Genomic DNA, 18,523 nt, shown 5'->3' on the forward strand with positions numbered 1-18,523 from the left:
AAATTGGGAGAGAGAGGGTTGCCCGCAATTAATTAATCTAGGCTCAAAGATAAAGAAAAAGAGAACGTAGGTTTAGCACATAAATCAGAAACCACCCCACTCAAACTTACATATGCCCGCATACAATATAATTTATACTTTTATAAAACATAATTTTTTCTTGTATCAATTTTTCAATATTAAAATTTACCCTTTATTTCATTTATTTTCTTTAAAAATCTTTGGTCAAATTAGTAATTTATTATTTTTTTAACAATCTCACAATTATATTTTTTTTTCTATTAACTACCCACTACTCCACCTTTCTCCATCACCTATTTCTCCACATTTATTACAATTTGTAATTATAATTTATCATAGAGCAAGTGTAGTATACTTACAATGTGATTGATCATTTTTTCATGAAATATACATTAATCACACTGTAAACATATTGCACTTATTATATAATTAATTCGAATCCAAAAAATTCGATTTGAATTAGAATTTTTCAATTTGAAATATATTAATGTATCTCAAACTTGAGTAGTAAATAAATACACGTCTTATACATTAGGAGATCTTTTTTTCTTTTGTAATTTTATACGTTTGAAGGTTACATTAAAGATGTATGCCTCAATAGGAAGAGTTACATCCGAGTAAGGTTTTTACTTTTCTTTTTTAAAGTAAAGTTATCAAAATTACTCAGGCAAGTTATCTTTTCCTGCTCTATCTGTCGTTTTACTTTGGTGTTATACGTTAATGTCATTTTTGTATATGTTTGCATGCGTCTACTATTTAAATTACACTTCAACTTAATTATTTTTTTTAAATTTTCAAAAGAAACATATGTTAATCGTACATCGGTATATGATTCTAAATTATGATAGAAAATCTCAAATATGGATAATTGATAGCTTCGGCAGGATTTTGGGCTTGGAGATATCGTGAATTGGGCTCCGAGCGATTAGGATTTGAATCAAATCAAATTGGATGAGCTCACTCAATTAACCTCGATTTGTTTGGGTCATGACGGGTCCTTCCATAGAAAATCCGGACAGGAATATCCTTATTCATGGAACACTTTATACATACTCCGGCACTACCAAACCTCCGCATGTAATCTTATTAAGCAAACACTTGGTATATATTATCTAGTACTGCTAAAAATATTCACTAATCTCCTCACTCTTCACTAACTATGGTGCTAAAAGGGGCCAGCCAAACCATGCCGACCACACAAAAAGAATACGCCACAATATACTACTTCAATCACTATACATACCAAGAATCATCATTCCGTCAATGTCCTCACCAGTACACTCAACAAAAATCACTATCGCCCTGAATTTTGTTGCTCGATGGCTTTCCGACAATTAAACACCCGACGGGAGGAATCATGGGAGAATACAGTTTCCCAAACGTCTGCCAACAAAAGGGGTCGTACATGTGATACTGTTCTTGTTGAGGTTTAAGTTGTATGTTTGTAAGAGTCACATCTGTGCACGGCAGGCTATCGCTGCACGCAAAGTGGACGGGCTTAATAGTGTACGTTCCCCTTATGTTTTCGTAGTTGATCCCTGATAGAGCCACTGCAGATGTCTGATTCTTGCATTTGGTTTTGTCGCAGTAGTATTGATCGATAACGATTGGCAGTTGCACCTCAGACACTTGAATGTTTGAGAATTGAACTCCCTGCACGGACCCTGACCCTCCCTGGAATATGTAGCATTTGTGTTGGCAGTCTGAATTTTTATTGTAAGGTGAGCTTGAAACAGAGTTGTGTTAGAATTTTACCTGCCATGTTTTGATTCTGACTCCATTCATCGTATTATGCATAACAATGTCTCGGACTGTGATATTTGACACACAAGCCTTGGTGTTATCTTTTCCTAGTCCTCCAATGCTTATTCCATGTCCTGGGCCGCAGTTAACATTGTGTATATACACGTTTGTACATCCTGTTTGTATTGATACACAGTCATCCCCTGCAACAAACATCTTTTTCTTAAGAAGCCATACTAAGGCAATATCTTGATTTTTGCTAAGTAGAACTTCGAAACATTATCAAGATTTAAAACCTGTCCAATTTTTTCACAAGCCTGTCTCAGTGTGAACATTTAGTTAGGTTTATGGCTTGTAACACGAGAAATTTGTCTTATTCTTACAGGGCGGATATATGTTATATATTGAACTATTAAGATGATGACAATTCTATGCAAGCTGGGTCCTAGAACATGTGAGCAACAGGTGTATTTACCCAATGAATAATTGATATGGAGTCAGGAGTAAAGTGGCCTCATTTCAAGGGTGTCGCTGATCCATCCCCTCCCCCAACACACACACACACAGATCCATTGTTTTGTCCTAGTGGTCGTACACATAATTCTGTTAGTAGCATTCATAGAAATAACTGATCAGGAGATCGATGTATTACCACAGGCAAGATTGGAACTGCGTATAAGCACATCTTTGGAGTTCTGAAGGTGAATCCCATCTGTATTCGGGCTGTCACCGGGCGATGAGACGCTGAAATTGTATACTGAGACTCCGACGCAATTGTCAAACTTCAGATGGCACTGAGGGCTGTTTTGGATCGTAATCCCGGTTACTGTAACGTTGAAACTTCCGTAGAATCTAAGTGCCTGTTTTTGAAGAATCCAGTTAAATCACGAGCTCTAAAAGAAGTTTGAATTCCAAGAAATTTGCATGGTCCTTACAGTTGGTTTTATGCTTGGCATTTTCCCACCAAGTGAGCTTCTTACCTGCATCATGAAATTCTTGTTAGGACAAGCACAAAAGACAAGTTTGGGTATTTGAAATGTGGACAAGGAAATTACAGGAATTGGAGGCTTTTGTCCAAACGTGCCATTTGACGGGAAAATCAGCTTTGCTTGATCATCCAACGGATCATCATCGTATGGAGCACTTTGCCACCAAACAGCTCCGTTTCCGTCGATCGTGCCGCTTCCCTTGATTGTTAAGCCCACTAGTTTCGTGAACTCAAGCCATTGCAGCAGGCCTGAACCCCAGTGACTCGAGCCTGTCGGGGCAACAATTTTGCCATCTAACTGCGGAAAATTAGCAAACAAATGGGCTTCAATGAATTCACTCACATCTTCAATTGTGTGGACAGGGCCAAACTCGTGACTTTCTTGAATCCTATCGTCTATGTATGGAATTACCTGGAAAACAATGTCATGTTGACAGTAGGGACCAGAAAAGGAAATGGGTCCGACGAGGAATACATGTTTTGCTGGGACATCAATGACCGACGCTTCAACCTTACAAGCAGCAGCCCAAGCAGCTTGGAACGCCTGCAAATTTACCATAGAAACAGGAGTTTTTTAATATTTTATTTCTTTTTCTAATTTGATTTTGCTAATTATTTCTTTTGTTTTTCTCGTGATGATATAATTTAAAATGTTAGGACCAATGGGGCATAGTCAAACATGGTATGAGTTCACATGTTGGGTTTTGTGAAATTTGGAGTTTTACAGCTTAACATCTTGCAGTTGTTAGTTTGTGTGGAACATAAGTTTGGCATCATTGTTGGAATCACCAGAATAAACTGCCGTAGCAAAAATCACTTGAGTGGACCACTTTGTACCTGCACCTTCTCTTGTCTATGCCTTTGGCGCTCATAATTTGTCCCTATTGTGATGCTTTATTTTTACTAAGATGCTAAATAATTAAGTTGTTGGGAAATTTTTCCTTCCAATTAAAAATTGTCATGAGCAACATGTATTATTACATTTGTTATGAAAAATTTATATACCAATCATATAATAAACATGATGTACTATTATATTATTAATTTGGACATCGAACTCAATTTAAACCAAAATTTCCTCAAAACTAGGAAATTCTTGAAACTAACCTTTTAGAATGGATGTAATAAAGATATAAAATTCGAAATTTTCAGCAATTAATGAGAGGAAGGTAATAGGAATTAAATTTCTTGCAAGTAGCATGTGCATTTTTTCAATTGTAATAATGGGGAACCTCAAGTGTGTGAGTGAGAAGAATGTGCAATGATTGAATTAAATGCTGATCAACCATGTTTGACGTAATTTGTCAATTCTTGAAATTTGACCAAGTGAAATTTAAGCAGGTGATTTATGTTTTACCTTAGTGTCATCGGTGCTTCCATCACCTTTGGCTCCAAAATCCAGCACACTCAACACTGTTGGATAAGCTGCTTTACCATCACCTTTCTTTGGCGGTGGAGGGCTTTGTTTAGGTCCGGCGGCCGGTGGCGGCACTGGTGCTGGCGCTTTTGGAGATGGGGTTTTCTGTTTCGGCTTTCCGGCATTGCTATTGTGATGATTGGAACCATATTTTTTCCCTTTCTTCTTGAAGAGGGAAGCAGCGCCGCCGCGGCTCTGCCTCCAATGCCTGCCTACTCTTCTCGCATTGCAAGTCTCAATATGGGAACACCACACAATGAGCACGATTACGATCATGAATGTGAGGTTTTTGAAGCAAAAACCACCCATTTTTCAGCCGAAGAGGGTGGTGGTGGTGGTGGAGGGAGGTGTTGCGGATTTCAGAGGTAGGCAGGGAAGCAGAGGAGGTGGGCTTATCGTTTATATAGGTAGGATCAGTGTAAAGGTAGTGTGAAGCAAACTGTTGAGAGCATGATCAAAGATTAATAATGTCTGATTGTAATTTGTCTTATTACACTCTCCTCTGTATTAATTTGTTTTGTAATTTCCTTTTTGGTTAACTAACTTGTCCAGTTTTAGCATACGAAAGGTTTGTTTTGTAGCCACTGACTCATTCACTTGTACATGCAATTCGAATTGGCTCCTGCCCTCTCAACTCCACCTATTCACCACCCGATTGGACCAGCACACACACACACACCCACCCTACCGCAACACATTAGAACAAAAAATTACGTATTTTATATTAAAAATTGGAAATTCTTACATCGGAATCATTATAAAAGTACATATATAACACAAAAAAATACCTAAAGTGGTAATATACATATTCAGTTATTGTGTAGTCTTTCAAGCGATTCAACAGTTGATATTCATATTTGTTCGTACAAATAAACCATAAATAATAAACAAAGTTGTCTTTTCCAAAGTGTGATATATTATTGCAGAATGGTTTAATACAATTAAAATAAATTTGTAGAATATAATTGCATCCGTATAGTGGGGCTTGTACTTGATCTCTATGCTACCTGGAATGATTATTTAGCAAAAAAGAAAAAAAGAAGGATTGGTGTAATTAATGTGATGTTAGGATGAGGTAGAAAGGGAGGGAAGAAGAGAGAAGACACGTGAATGTGTTGTGTATGGATTGTCAAAGGCACTGATTATAACAGCTCTCTTTATGGTCACATGCATCCTTCACGGGCTTCGCTTTTCTCCTTTGTCTTCTTAACAACCACCAATTATCTGAAACCAAAACCCCCCACCTGTCAAACTAACAAAAATTCTATTCCAAATCAAGGGTGTGGTCCGATTTAAATCAATTATAGGACAAGTATAATATATTTGTGATTTGGTTGATGTATATAGTGAGATCATTATTATTTTGAAATTGGAGTCGAATTAAGCTGTTTGATTATATAATTTATTTGTTCTTTGTATATTTTTATCCATATTTCATGAAACAAAGAGAGAGAGATAGAAATGAGTTATTATATGACATGAGCAATTGCCAATTTCTTAACTCAATTTCATGTCGGATCCATGATGAAAATATTGTACGAACAAGAAGTAGTAGAATTGTTGGAAACGATTGATTGGAATTGGGAATAAAAACCAGACAGAGACGCCCGCCCATGGTTTTCTCTATGTTTCATGCATAATAGTAATAATAATATACAAGTTTGGCAGGGAAGGGTATGGTACTAGCCACAAAATCACAAGTGTCCAACATTATTTATTTCCACCTAACAATAATTTAGCAGCGCCACTTCCCACAAAATCACCCAATCAGAAAGATCACATGTTGTCTTTACCTATTAAATCATGCATGCTCATACACATATATACAGCCTTATAGTTATAAGAAATGAAACTGAATAATTAATTAAATTTATATTTATTTTAAGCACAAAATAATTATTATCTAGGGATATATATATAGTTGAAAAGAAAGATATTACAGTGCAGATTACCTGTAAAACACCTACCCTTTTTCTTGGATTACGCATTATTATGACATAAAATTGATTCCTGGAATGATTTGGTTCCAATTATTGCAACTCTATCAGATCAATTCCTTACATAGAATTTTCATTTCATCACAGATGTGGCTGTGTTTTGATCAGCCTCTGTCAGGTTCACCTCATTTTTCTCACTCTCAAATATTTTTTTACTTTTCAGGATTTGACCTCTCCTCACATATCTTGCCTCTCTCTCTCTCTCTCTCTCTTTCTCTCATACACACAGAGTATGAAAACCAGTTGTTAATCCACATTCTACGGAATCCAAGCCCTTAAACAATTGCCACATCTTCTGTTGGGGTGGGTGGGTTACCCCAATAGTTCTCGTCTAACAGCCCAAGATAATTTGAAATACTTATATATAAATTATGTAAATGAAAAGAAAATAAACAAAAAAAATATAATTGCGCGCCACAATATTGCCCCATCTTATTGTGTTAAATTGTGTCATAAAACACAAAGCGAACTCCGATATTTCTGTCATTAACATCTTTTCAATATCTATTGATATTGTGTAAATATAGGTAAGTAGATACAATACCATCTTATCATTTATCTCTTGATTCTTGTCCAATTATCTTGATGATTTTGTAACCTCAGTTTATTTTTTCTCCTTCCATATAATCTATATATATGAGTGTTTTTCTTCTAGCATTTGATTACTTATAAATTGTAAACCATTATCATTAATTATTGATCATGTAAGAACCAACACATACACAATTATACCATTTCACGCTAGCATGATCAATCACTCGCATTTTTCGTTCCGACCCCAGGAAAAACAATCTTCTTATTGTATACTCAATTGCAATTAATACTGAAAAAGTTATTTAATCATGATAACTCAGGTACTTGGAGGCGATAACTAACTTAACTGAAAGCATTAATTATCATATATTATTACACAGAAAAAGGAAATAAAATCAAGTGGTTTTAATCATTTTTGTTTGAAAATACATGGAATTTTGTGTAATAAATGGAGCGTCGAGGCCATAGGACACACACAGCAAAAAAAGTTGGCTCACGGATCATTCCAGAAGTTGTGCTGAAAGCAACAATTTTCACTGTCCCTAAGCAAATTAATGGCAGTTGTACATGATGTTGTATAGTTACTTGGTAAATATTTATGGTTGTTGTTTGGCATGTGAGAGTTGAGTTGAGTTGAAGTATATATGTTTGTTGTGCACATCCATCCATTCATCCATCATCGCCTTCAGGACCAATCCAAAATCTCTCTTGTCATTATGTGTTTGTTTGTCTTAGGGTTTTGTCAAATGTGTAGCTAATACAGAGCTGTAAGCATTCACGGATTTTTGCTTTCCCTTTTAGGCCCGATAACCTTTTTCTAATTTCTTTCTTTCTTTTGAACTTTTTTCAGTTTTTTCCCCGACCAATCTTGATTTTTATTCTTCCCCATTTCTGTAATACAGTTCGAATCTTCTACTACAAATATTATTGTATCTCATATTTTATTTACTAATAACATATCACGAGTATCAAAAGAAAAAAAGAGAGAGAGAAAAAAAAAAAACATATTATACAGATTGTCCATATTTATTACCGTTTTGTAATAAAAGATGTGAACGGTTTCACGTATCTCAAGTATTACATTCTTATTTAACAATTGATGATCTAATACTTGAATACTAACTCAAGTGAATGGCATAAACCTCTTTGTACACCACTCTGTTTTGATTGGTGCCAATTGTAGCATATGCAAGTTTGGAAATAATTAAAGGTATGTAGCAATGGCGAGTGGACTCACAACAGAAGCACATGATCCGTAGGCTACGGCACTATCTATCACAAGACTCCAGTCTCCAGTGGCAGTGACCTATGCAGGCCACAAATTCAGGCTACCCATTGTGTATGCTTTATGCACACATGTATTTTCTTCTTCCTTCTTAGAACAATGGTCCAAATTTGTACCTGCGATTTTAAGTACTAGAATTTTTTCTTTTACAGAAAAGAAATATGACAAATAACTACGGAAAATGATATGCTTTGATAGTCTAAAGGTTAGCAGAATGGTAGGGGTGTTAATGGGTAGGGTCTTATCTATAGATTAAGACTCAAATTCAGGCTCAATGGGTAGGGTCTTACCTATAGATTAAGACCCAGATTCAGGCTCAATGGGTTGGGTCTTACCTATAGATTAAGTTCTGGACCCAAATCCAAATCCATTGAAAAAACATAGATTGGATCTGAGTAGGATTTCTGCCCATCAACATCCATGTGTCTATGTACCCAATTTAGACCCAAAACGTATCTATTTTTTTTTCAATAGCCAGTTGCCAAAGAAGCAGCAGCTACTTCATGTATCATTGCATACACTAGTCATAACAGCAAAACATGAAGCCATTTATCTCTGATCATCCCATTCTTTCATATTTTATAGAGGATGTACATAGAATTCTCAAGTATTATGAGGATGTAGGGAAAGTCTTGTAAAAGTTGTGGGACAGATATCTTTGATCGGGTTTAATTTCATAGTACTTCGGAGTTCAATCTGAACATGAAGATCAACATTATTCTAATGTTTTCTTACGGGAACCAGAAGAACAGAAATATAACCTCCTTGTGGCTCGTGGCTCATTGCAATACATAACTGTATGCATATCATAGAAGGCCTGGAACTCCTTTGGAATGTTGAGCGTATCCTTATCCTGTACTGTCTTTTGGGTTGCTCTAACTCCCCTACTACTACTTCATTAATATAGCATCTGCTCTTTGTTGTGGTAGCTGTAATCGCGCACCTCAATCATACTCTGGCCTATTTCTCTTCTCATCTGTCTTGCTATAGCAATCTCCCGACATTGTCTCATCATCTCAAAATCCCCAATCTGAGAATAAAAATTAGAAGCCTGCAACCAACCAGAAGGGTTCTCCGGCTCAAGGTCCAACAACATTTTGGCAGCTCTCTTTCCTACTTGTTCATTTTTGTGAATGCTGCTACTCCTCAAAATTGAGCTCCAAATCACAGGATCACCGTACCATGGAGTATCTTTGATCAGCTCTTCTGCTTCATCTAGTAAACCGGCACGACTCAGAAGATCAACCATACATGAATAATGCTGCCTCTCTGGATGTATGCCATAATGCGTTTGCATTGAGCAGAAGAGTAATCTTCCCTCTTCTATCAGTCCTGAATGGTTGCAACCCATTAATGCACTCAAAAATGTTACTTTATCAGGTTTTAGACCATTTTGGATCATCGCATCAAGCATTTCAAGGCATTCCATTCCCATACCATTCCGCGCAAGTGCGCTAATTATTGATGTGAAGCAGATGACGTTTGGGAAGGAAAGTTGATTGAAAATCTGGCAGGAAAGTTTAATTTCACTAGATCTAGAGTATGCGTCGATCAGAGAACAAGTGACTGCAATATCAGATTCAAAACCTGATTTTATAGCGCAACAGTGCAGCAAAGAACAGCTAGCTGAGCTGGCAGGAAGAGAGACTGACAGTGCTTTCAGAGTCAAAGAAAGACTAACTTCATCATATCCAATCTTTTCATCTACCATTAGACCAAACAGCTCAATCACATCCTGTATTAGACCACAACTTAGTAAAGATGTCATGAGAGGATTACAGGACTCCAGTGTCCTCTGAGGAATACTGTCAAATATGCTGACTGAGCTCTCAATATCGCCACATTTTCCATACATGTCGATCAGAGCAGACTGAACGAGGAGAGTGTCAATCCCTAATTTCATGAGGCAACAATGAATTTGCTTCCCAAATGATATGTTCTTTGTAGCACTAGATAACTTCAAGAATCCCAAGAATGAACAGACTGACGGTTTCTTACCCCAGAATTGCATTCTTTGGAAGACTTCTAGAGCATCAAATGAATAGCCATTGGCAGCACAAACGGAAACCAAGGAATTCCAAGATATGACATCCTCAGGAGGGATAACCTCAAAAGACTTCCAAGTCTCGATTAAACTCCCACATGCAGAGTAAAAGTCCACCAAAGCATTGGCTACAAACAAATTTGAATTGACTAGCCCTTTCTTGATTACACAACAATGCATCTGCATTCCTTCCTCGAGAAACCTCTCACAACCGCAGCCCCGAATCAAATAGCAAAAGGTGAGCCCATTCGGCTCAATGCCATCCAATGTCATGTCATTATATATTCTTAGCAACTCTCTTGATCGTCCCATTTCATAAACGCCACGCAGCACAACATTCCATGTAGCCAAATTTCTATCTTGCAAGGTACTAAACAATCTCAAAGCAATATCAATGAGGCCCATTTGCAAATAAAGATCGATAAGGGCGGAGCCAATGTATACATTTGGACTAAGCCCAAGAACAATAGCTCTGCTATGAACTACAAGTCCTTCTCTAAACAACCCTGCATAGCTGCAGATACTCAAAACAGTTGAAAACGTAGATGAATTCTCTACAATGCCCTGAAAAACCATTTGACTGTACAAACTAAATGACTCTCTTACAAACCCATAATGATAATACCCTGAAATCATAATGTTCCAAGTGATGACATCTCGTTCGGGCATTTGATCAAACAAGTTGAGGGCAGAACCTAAGGACCCTGATTTCAGTAAGTTATCAATGGCTCGGTTATAGGAATAAATATTAGCATGGTCAATATGTTTGTTATCACAGAGCGTGTGTACTCGAAGAGAAAAGTTGGATAGGAGTAGGGGTTTATGTTTCAGAGCAAACGTTATTGCTCTGGCAAAGGATAGCACTAAGTTTTGGTTTCTCATCAAAGAAAGCTGTGATCCGAAAAAGAACAAAAGGCTAGCTGTTGATATAATAATTGACTGCTTACTCTTTTACGAAGTTTTTCCTTGAATCAAACAGATGTTGTATTTGTTCTCAGAAAAAACTGAACATGAAATGTAAATAAAAAAGAAACAATAATTCAGTTCTCTTTGCTATATTTCCATCAAAGATGCTGTATTTGTTCTTAGAAAAACCAGAACATCCGATGGAAATAAACAAGAAACAATCATTAGCACGTAAAATGCGACTTTATTTAAGACTAAGCATTCGAATCCAGAAAACCAGAAGACTATGAGCAACAACTAGTTACATCCAAGTGATTGAAATCAATAGGTTGACGCTATAGCCTCTAGAAGTTCCACTATGAACTGCATTTGAGTTTTTTCATCGACTCTAGAGAAGGGAGGGATGTGGACAAATAGCGATTTGTGGCCTTTCTGTTCTGCAAACTTGAGGGAGTGGTAGTACACGAAATTGCACACAAATCGGCCTGCATCATTTGATATGTTTGCATCATAGCCCTTCCTCTTCAAGAACTCGAAGATTGCCTCAATGGGGCAAGATGTCTTCAACCGACAAGATAAGATTTAGCACGTCAAGAAAAATGAAGAAAGGTTGCATTCTTATTCTTTCTTTTGTCCAACTAAAACATAATTGAAAGGAAAATGAGTTACCATTCTTGTCTGAGAAATTCCTCCATCACCAAGGATCACGGGAAGTTGCTGAGGAAACAGTTGAGGTTTAGTCAAACTGTCTCAACCTAATGTAAATGAATATTGCAAAACTAACCTGAGGTTGCCATCCAAGCTCATCTGGAGAGCAGAAAGTTGCTTCATTTACTGCTTGACGCTCGAGGGCAAACTTCAATGCCCCCTTACTGACTCCAAGGTGAAGCTAAAACACGAAAACATAATATTTTACAGACTCGAATTCACCCAGCTCTTAGAATACTCCACAATTGAAGTCATTTCTTAATTTCAGTGACGCTTCTGAAATAGTTTGATGGGATACTAATCAAGATATACACAATGTACTTATAAGTTACTCCTGGCAACATCAAGCAATAATTTGCACAAACATTATCTATTGAACAATGACTCACTCGGCATGAGCTTCCAAATGTATCGTGATTTATTCTTCTGCAAGCAAAGGAATTCTGACTTACCCACACAACCTTTTCGTTGCTGGAATTGGTCCTACTGGAGATCCCCGAGTCCAATACCTTGTAGAGCTCGGAAACTGCCCCATCTCCAGCAGTTTCAAGAACAGCACAAGTTCCCAACGTAACACCGGGTGGTAGCCCTCTGCTGTCCACATAATTTTTCAAATTTTTTACAATGGTTTCAGTGGGATTCGCATCAACCCCGTGAAATTTCTTGAACCCAGTCACGTTGATCCTAACTGACTTTGGCCCCTCGGATCCCATCTCCTGTGCAGTGCGCACAGAACTTATGTAATTTCTTATTCTTAATAATAAATACAATTTTCTCTATTTGAGTCTTTTCTCCAATTGGCAAGTTAGAGGAAATCATTAAAAGGAGGGAAAGATACCCTCCATCGGAAACATCAGACAATGACATGCACAAGATGATCAATTGCAAAAATTCTATGCACACTTGAAAGCGAAGTACCTGAGTCTCCAATCTCTGTGCCTTGATCTTCTGAATTTAGGAGCAATGGGAAAGGCGGAGGTTGTTGTGGATGCTTGTTTTGTATTGACGTGAGAGTGAAAACGCCCGTTTTTATTCACTCAGTGACAATTAATTAAACCCCGAATTTTATCTTGTACGTTTTCCCTCGGTGCATATGTTGTCTTCTTGTGACTATCCACCTCAGATGTTCAACAGCTTTTGGCTTACATGGCATGAAAATGGCGTGTACGTGGATTTTCCTGTACCTTATGAAAGGAAAAAGACGAGTTGAAGGGATAACAATACCTAGAAAAAGTCGCCAGAAGAAGTCGATTGTCCTGTACCTTGTAAAAGTTGGCTTCTTTTCCTTCTATTCTGCTGTGTGTTGGTTTCTGTTTGGAGGTCATAAAGCAGAAAAAAATTGATCTTGGGCCAAGACTGTACCTGACCTGAAATCTTCGGCCTGAGTCTACCATAATTGCAAAGAACAATCCTTCTAAGGAACCACATTAAAAGTTAAAGCCCATCAAGCATAGAGGTGCACAATTAATTGAGTCGGCTCGAGAGTTCACATATTTTTTTATAAATATTATTTGAGTACATATTTAATATTATATTAAGTTTATATTAAAAATTTAAAATTATTAATTAATATATCTCTTTTTTTTATACAATAATAAAGTATAATATTTAAGATTAATTGAGTTGACTCGCAAGCTCTATAAGAAAATTAGATGGCCCAAATCACTAAGGCCCAACCCATCACTCCTGGATGGTTGGACCCTTTCAAGGCTGCCTAGCCCAAATGTTGTTATCCACTCTCTGGCGCAGCCCATTCACTCGACCCGCCTTTCTATCTAGTTTGACTCTATATTTTATCCACCCCCTCATTTCTCTATGTCAAAACCCTAATTTCCTCGTTTCTCTCTCTCGTCTCTTTCCCTCCCCATTCCTTGATTTCTAGTTTTTCTTCCCACCATCCTCTTTCTCGTTTTCTTCTTTGGCTATTTAATGGCTACCCTCTATAAATATTCTTCTCATTGCTTCTGGTCAGTCAGTCTACGATCTCTAATCTTCTATTTTCTTTTTCCTCCTGAAAACCCTAAAGCTTCTACAACCTTTGTAGCTTGTGTTATAACCTTTATGGTTGATCTTTTGTCTTTGTGGTCTCCGTTAACTTACCTTAGTAGCTGACCTTAATAGCCTTTGTGGCTAAAGCCTCTATGGCTTAGAAGTGATCAAGCAATCGAGTGTTTAGGTTGTTGGCCTTGGTGACCTTTTCGGTTCCCCTTTTGGATTTGATTTTGAGCTTTCTATTTTGTTCTATGTAATATTTAACTGTTGTAATCTTTTATTCAAAATGTATATATTTTTTGTAACTTGTCGGTATTCTAAAAGGTTTGTAATTTAACAGTTACCAAACCCATTTTCTATTTCTGTAATAGTCCATTACATAGGCGTGATCCTTGAAGTTTGATACCCAAAAAAGCTCATATATATTTTTCTATAAATATTATTTAAAGTACATATTTTAATATTATATCAAATTTATATTCAAAATTCATCATACATTAAAATTATTAGTCATTAATTTTTTATATAATAATAAAATACATATTTTTATTTATATTGTTTAAAGATAAGTTTAAGCAACAATTTAGTAAGTTTTAATACTTTTTTTTGTAAATAAATATTTTAAATTCACCATAAATTAGATGATATTAAATATGGTACTTTAATTTGTATTATCTAAAAATCAAGTTGAATCAACAATTTAGAATAATTAATCAATATATCATATTTTAGTTTTAAATGATATTAAGATGTGGTATTTTTGTTTATATTATCTAAAAACAAGCTTCAATAATTTAGTACAATTTGATATTTTTTTTGTAAATAAATATTGAATATAATGCATATGAAATTTTTTCGTTATAATTTCAATATTTACTACAACAAAATGCATGTATTTAAAAAATTATAATAAATTAGAATTATTAGTCAATATATCAATATTTTAATTTTAGATGATATTAAAATATATTTTTTTGGTTTATATTATCTAAATACAAATTGAATCAACAATTTAGTCCATTTTAATATCTACGGCAACAAAATACATTTATTATTAGTTATCTTAATTTTATATTTATTTGATGTATATAAGTAAATATATTAGTTATTTTTATATTTATTAAATAAATCAATCAGAAAATTAGAAATAGAAAAGAAAAGGTATGATTGAGTCAGTAAATATGTAATCTGAGAATTGAAGAACTCTTTCTCTCTCTAACTCTCTCTCTCGCGCGAAGTGAAAGAAAAAATTGCAGACTCCAACTTCACGTCCACGAATTCATCGGCAGAAGGCACACCTTCTCTCCGACTCCAAATTGACAGGTGATTTTTTTCTTTGTAAATTTCTTTTACAGTTTGTAGGAGAAAATTTCTGAGCATGTTTTGCTTTCAAGATGTTTGATGAAATGCCGGATTGAATTTTTGTTGACTTTGTTTGGTTGTGCTTGGACTTTGGCTGGATTTTTATATCACTGTTATTTTTGTATAGTTGGGGAATGACAACTGATGTATTGTTATATGTATTGGAGATGGAGTTTTCGATTTTTGTATATTGTGTAAATGCGTATTATTATTTCTTTTATGTATTGACTGTTGCGTCTCCACCCATCTCCTGCCTTGTATTTTCTGCTGTTGGGCAAACTGGATCAAGCATGCCAGTCCTCGGTCCTTTATCTTTTTATTTTTTCTTTATTTCCTCTTCCCAAATAGCGGATGATTCCATTCGGAAGCAATGCCCAAATACAAAGACGAGCCTCCTGCAGTTCGCGTTTATACAGTTTGCGATGAATCCAAGTGCGTAGCTTTCTTCTTTCTTGATCCTCGGTTTATTCCATCTGGAAGAGGGGCAAAGAGAAGAAATTTCAGTTTTGTAATTTGTGGTTTTTGCCGACAAGGAGAGATTCTATTTTGGAAATTTCTTTTTCTTTTCTCTGCAGATACCTGATTGTGAGGAACGTTCCGTCGTTGGGATGTGGAGATGAGCTCTTGAAGTTGTTCTCTACTTATGGCCAAGTGGAAGAGTAAGTTCTTGCAAATTTTCTTTGTATGCAAAAGCTATTTATACATAATTTTGAAGTGAGTTTTATAGACTCTTCAGGTGGTTCACTTTTAGTATATGTCCCTCGAAATCAAACAAAAAAATAACATCCTGTTGTATGTGTGGGAGAAAGAAAACCAAGTTTTCTTAATTTAGCAAATTTGGGTTGAAGTGGAAGTCTGTTGTCTGTGAGTACGAATAAAATCATAATGCTGTTGATATGTTTTTTCAGATGTAAGCCGATGGATGCTGAAGAATGTGAACCATATACTGATGTTTACTGGATCAAGTTTCATCTGGTCAGCAATGCCAGGTGATTATATCTGATCAATACTTTGCCTTTCTTGGATATTTTTATGCTTATTGAGCCTTTATCTGCTTAATGAATCAGGAAAACATTTATATCATCTCGTGTCTCTCTGAATGCAGTGTTTGGTTGTTTTCAGAAAGGACACTTCATCTTTGACTTGTTTATCTTCATAAATACACTCCTCATATGTTTACATGCATGGTCCTATATTTATGTGTCTAGCACGAGTGTGTAAGGGTTGTGAATTACGTACCTTGTAGAGTTATTTCTAGATCATGAAGGCTGAAAATTGAACCTGAGGTTGGTCATAGGTTTGCAAAAAGGAAGTTAGATGAGTCTGTTTTTCTAGGAAATCGACTACAAGTATCATATGCACCTGCATATGAGAGCCTTTCTGATACGAAGGAGAAGTTAGAAGGCAGGAGGAAGGAAATTCTTGCACGACTAAACCGTAAGTCCCAGTAATGTAAATTATAGAAATTACTATTTCTCATTTGCAGATTTTCCTATGATTTATGCCTTGTAATATGATTCAATTTTGGCTGCAATTTAATTAATTTCAGCTAGAAGGTCTAAAGGCCCTTCAGAGTCTGTGAGTGAGCCTTTAGTTTCTACTCCTTTGCTGAAGCATGCATTTACTCCGACACCTATTGTAGCTCAAAGGTACTTTTAGGCTCACCTGTGGATGAGTGTCCTGAGATACTTCATACTTCTTTACCCTGGGATAAGACCTCTCTGTTTGCAGTCAGATGAGCAAGTCACAAGCTGCTCCAGGTGGACATAAATCTTCCATGCTATCAGCTTCCTCTGATAAGGTTAGTGAATGAATGTTGTTTTGTTATCCAAACAAAGTGTTCTCGATTTGTATTCATGTTTGCCTCTTTCAGTATAGTGCTTCCTGCAGTTAATTTTTGTAACGGGCTTGATAATCTAAATATGTTCTTCACATTGTAAAGACACTGATAGAGCACCTCTCAGTTCCAGATATCCAGTTGCTTTCAAAGTGATGAACAAGAAAGATGTTGCAGGATACTGCAGCTTCTTGCCCAAAATGGGATTTCATCTAATATTAATATGCTATAACAATAATAACCATCATGATCTCAAACCTTGCGAGCCTCACGCCCATCTTTTGCATCAAGGTCTTTGGACGAAACTGCAATGGTCTTGTCTTTGGAAAGATGATTCCATACCGCATTTTAGCAACTTGCAGTGTTTGTCTTGTGTAAATTTTTATTCTAAGGGAAGACTATGGAAACGTATGGAGCAAAAATTTGGTCCCAGCTCTATCTGTTATTAAGGGACTGAAACAAGAGGGGAAATATACAAGTGAAGAATGAAAGTAAGAAAGGAAGAATAAAAAGGAAAATTTCCTTCAGATGTTTGGTTGCATGCTTTGAAGACTATCCCCCAATTAGGAGATTTAAGTTCATGTGTATGATATCAATTAAAATATATAGTTGATTCCATACACTGAATATACCATCTCTCATTAAACACATCGTTGTTTCCTATCAATTGACAAATCCTTCCTCTTTGAATGATATCAGGAATATTTTCCAGTGGAATCTATGAATCGAACTGTTCAATTGGTGCGAGACAAACTAAATAAGGTGAATGCTCAAGTGTGATGTACCTTTTGTCTTCAGTATTCTAACCCTTTTTTCAGCTTTGCATTCATTTCCACATTTTGTTTCAGATACAATCAAGCACTAACCACACAGAAGCAGGTTCTTCCAAGAGGGCTCGTGTCGACAATAGAAGAAGAATCTAATATGTTAAAAATGGAATACAAGTAAGCTCTGGGTAATGTTAAGCTGAAACTTGTACAGAGAACTTGACCGTGCTGGTGCATCGCAGGCATTAATGGTTTTAGCTGTTAGTTGGACTCAATTTTCTGTTGCATGTTGCATTGATATATAAATATATTATATATGCATGGCAACTGCTCACCTACTGCTACTGCAGATACAATCAAAAGAGTAGAATGTTTGTGTGTTTTTCTGCAGGTCCAATTCATTGCCGACTGAGTATGATATTATGTTGATTTGGTTGACTCCTATCCCTTCCCCTTTAGTTTCATGGGTTGGAGGAGTTGTTAAATTCCATTTGGCGGACAGAAACCTTCATTGATATACAAAATCATATCATTCTTCTTTGCAGAACTTGATAAGGATGAATTGAAGAAGGCAGCATCATCGTTGTCAGTGTCTCCAAATCCTTCATTTCCTCTGTTACAATCTTGCATTGCTTGCTGGAGATCAGTTTTCAGAACGTCAAAGACTGATTCATTCTGGACTTTGCTTCATGCTTCCGAGATACACCTCTTGTGTTATTGAATTTATCAGGTGTGTTAGGTTTTGTTCCAAAACTATTTTGTTTCTAACCTTTCATAGTCACACACTTACAGATTTTGTACAAAATTTATATTATTTTAACTCCTAATGTTGCCGGTGCCTCGATCGCAGTAAAGTTTGTCGGAAAATTATTATTGTACAAACTATAATTTAGTTTACTTGTGAGCTTTGTAAATCTGACGT

The 18,523-nt window shown here is 36.1% G+C and overlaps 4 protein-coding genes across 8 annotated transcripts; 1 reads left to right on the forward strand and 3 right to left on the reverse strand.

Moving 5' to 3' along the window:
* Positions 1-1,024: 1,024 nt before the first annotated feature.
* On the reverse strand, positions 1,025-4,580 carry LOC105156614 (polygalacturonase At1g48100). Its single transcript, XM_011072793.3, has 7 exons — positions 4,110-4,580; positions 3,165-3,296; positions 2,820-3,050; positions 2,700-2,744; positions 2,417-2,624; positions 1,777-1,967; positions 1,025-1,695 (listed from the first exon to the last, which is right to left on the reverse strand). Exons 1-7 carry the CDS (start codon positions 4,476-4,478, stop codon positions 1,303-1,305), a joined length of 1,569 nt encoding a protein of 522 aa, XP_011071095.1. The 5' UTR covers positions 4,479-4,580; the 3' UTR covers positions 1,025-1,302.
* A 3,633-nt stretch (positions 4,581-8,213) lies between these two features.
* Positions 8,214-10,931, reverse strand: LOC105156771 (PPR superfamily protein). Its single transcript, XM_011072988.3, has one exon. It carries the CDS (start codon positions 10,909-10,911, stop codon positions 8,884-8,886), a length of 2,028 nt encoding a protein of 675 aa, XP_011071290.1. The 5' UTR covers positions 10,912-10,931; the 3' UTR covers positions 8,214-8,883.
* Positions 10,932-11,159: 228 nt separating this feature from the next.
* LOC105156616 (Peptidase C15, pyroglutamyl peptidase I-like protein) lies at positions 11,160-12,914 on the reverse strand. 2 transcript variants are annotated; one of them, XM_020698705.2, is made up of 5 exons: positions 12,562-12,914; positions 12,033-12,359; positions 11,720-11,824; positions 11,605-11,652; positions 11,160-11,496 (listed from the first exon to the last, which is right to left on the reverse strand). In XM_020698705.2, exons 2-5 carry the CDS (start codon positions 12,354-12,356, stop codon positions 11,257-11,259), a joined length of 717 nt encoding a protein of 238 aa, XP_020554364.1. In that variant the 5' UTR covers positions 12,357-12,359; positions 12,562-12,914; the 3' UTR covers positions 11,160-11,256. The 2 variants fall into 2 exon arrangements, with proteins under 2 accessions (XP_020554364.1, XP_020554371.1); XM_020698712.2 differs by having other exon boundaries at positions 12,096-12,359; positions 12,562-12,903.
* Positions 12,915-14,641: 1,727 nt separating this feature from the next.
* Positions 14,642-18,498, forward strand: LOC105156617 (RNA-binding (RRM/RBD/RNP motifs) family protein). 4 transcript variants are annotated; one of them, XM_088877430.1, is made up of 9 exons: positions 14,642-15,429; positions 15,573-15,656; positions 15,906-15,986; positions 16,295-16,434; positions 16,547-16,646; positions 16,729-16,798; positions 17,534-17,596; positions 17,683-17,789; positions 18,147-18,498. In XM_088877430.1, the coding sequence occupies exons 1-8, from the start codon at positions 15,368-15,370 to the stop codon at positions 17,755-17,757; spliced, it is 675 nt and encodes a 224-aa protein (XP_088733556.1). In that variant the 5' UTR covers positions 14,642-15,367; the 3' UTR covers positions 17,758-17,789; positions 18,147-18,498. The 4 variants fall into 4 exon arrangements, with proteins under 4 accessions (XP_088733556.1, XP_088733554.1, XP_020547507.1 ...); XM_020691848.2 differs by having other exon boundaries at positions 14,644-14,958; positions 15,346-15,429; positions 17,683-18,498; XM_088877429.1 differs by having other exon boundaries at positions 14,645-15,429; positions 17,683-17,778.
* Positions 18,499-18,523: the final 25 nt, after the last annotated feature.

This window comes from Sesamum indicum, linkage group LG2 (genome assembly GCF_026168435.1).
Source record: "Sesamum indicum cultivar Baizhima isolate 11 linkage group LG2, ASM2616843v1, whole genome shotgun sequence".
Lineage (NCBI taxonomy): Eukaryota > Viridiplantae > Streptophyta > Magnoliopsida > Lamiales > Pedaliaceae > Sesamum > Sesamum indicum.

Coding starts and splice junctions, on each gene's coding strand:
- LOC105156614 (XM_011072793.3), bottom strand. CDS start 4,478: ATGGGTGGTTTTTGCTTCAAAAACCTCACATTCATGATCGTAATCGTG. Junction 3,051..3,164: donor AACATGACATTGTTTTCCAG/GTAATTCCATAC, acceptor AATTTTCCGCAG/TTAGATGGCAAAATTGTTGC. Junction 2,745..2,819: donor GACAAAAGCCTCCAATTCCT/GTAATTTCCTTG, acceptor TTCATGATGCAG/GTAAGAAGCTCACTTGGTGG.
- LOC105156771 (XM_011072988.3), bottom strand. CDS start 10,911: ATGAGAAACCAAAACTTAGTGCTATCCTTTGCCAGAGCAATAACGTTT.
- LOC105156616 (XM_020698705.2), bottom strand. CDS start 12,356: ATGGGATCCGAGGGGCCAAAGTCAGTTAGGATCAACGTGACTGGGTTC. Junction 11,653..11,719: donor AGCTTGGATGGCAACCTCAG/GTTAGTTTTGCA, acceptor CTGTTTCCTCAG/CAACTTCCCGTGATCCTTGG. Junction 11,497..11,604: donor GAATTTCTCAGACAAGAATG/GTAACTCATTTT, acceptor TGTCGGTTGAAG/ACATCTTGCCCCATTGAGGC.
- LOC105156617 (XM_088877430.1), top strand. CDS start 15,368: ATGCCCAAATACAAAGACGAGCCTCCTGCAGTTCGCGTTTATACAGTT. Junction 15,430..15,572: donor ACAGTTTGCGATGAATCCAA/GTGCGTAGCTTT, acceptor TTTTCTCTGCAG/ATACCTGATTGTGAGGAACG. Junction 15,987..16,294: donor CATCTGGTCAGCAATGCCAG/GTGATTATATCT, acceptor GGTTGGTCATAG/GTTTGCAAAAAGGAAGTTAG.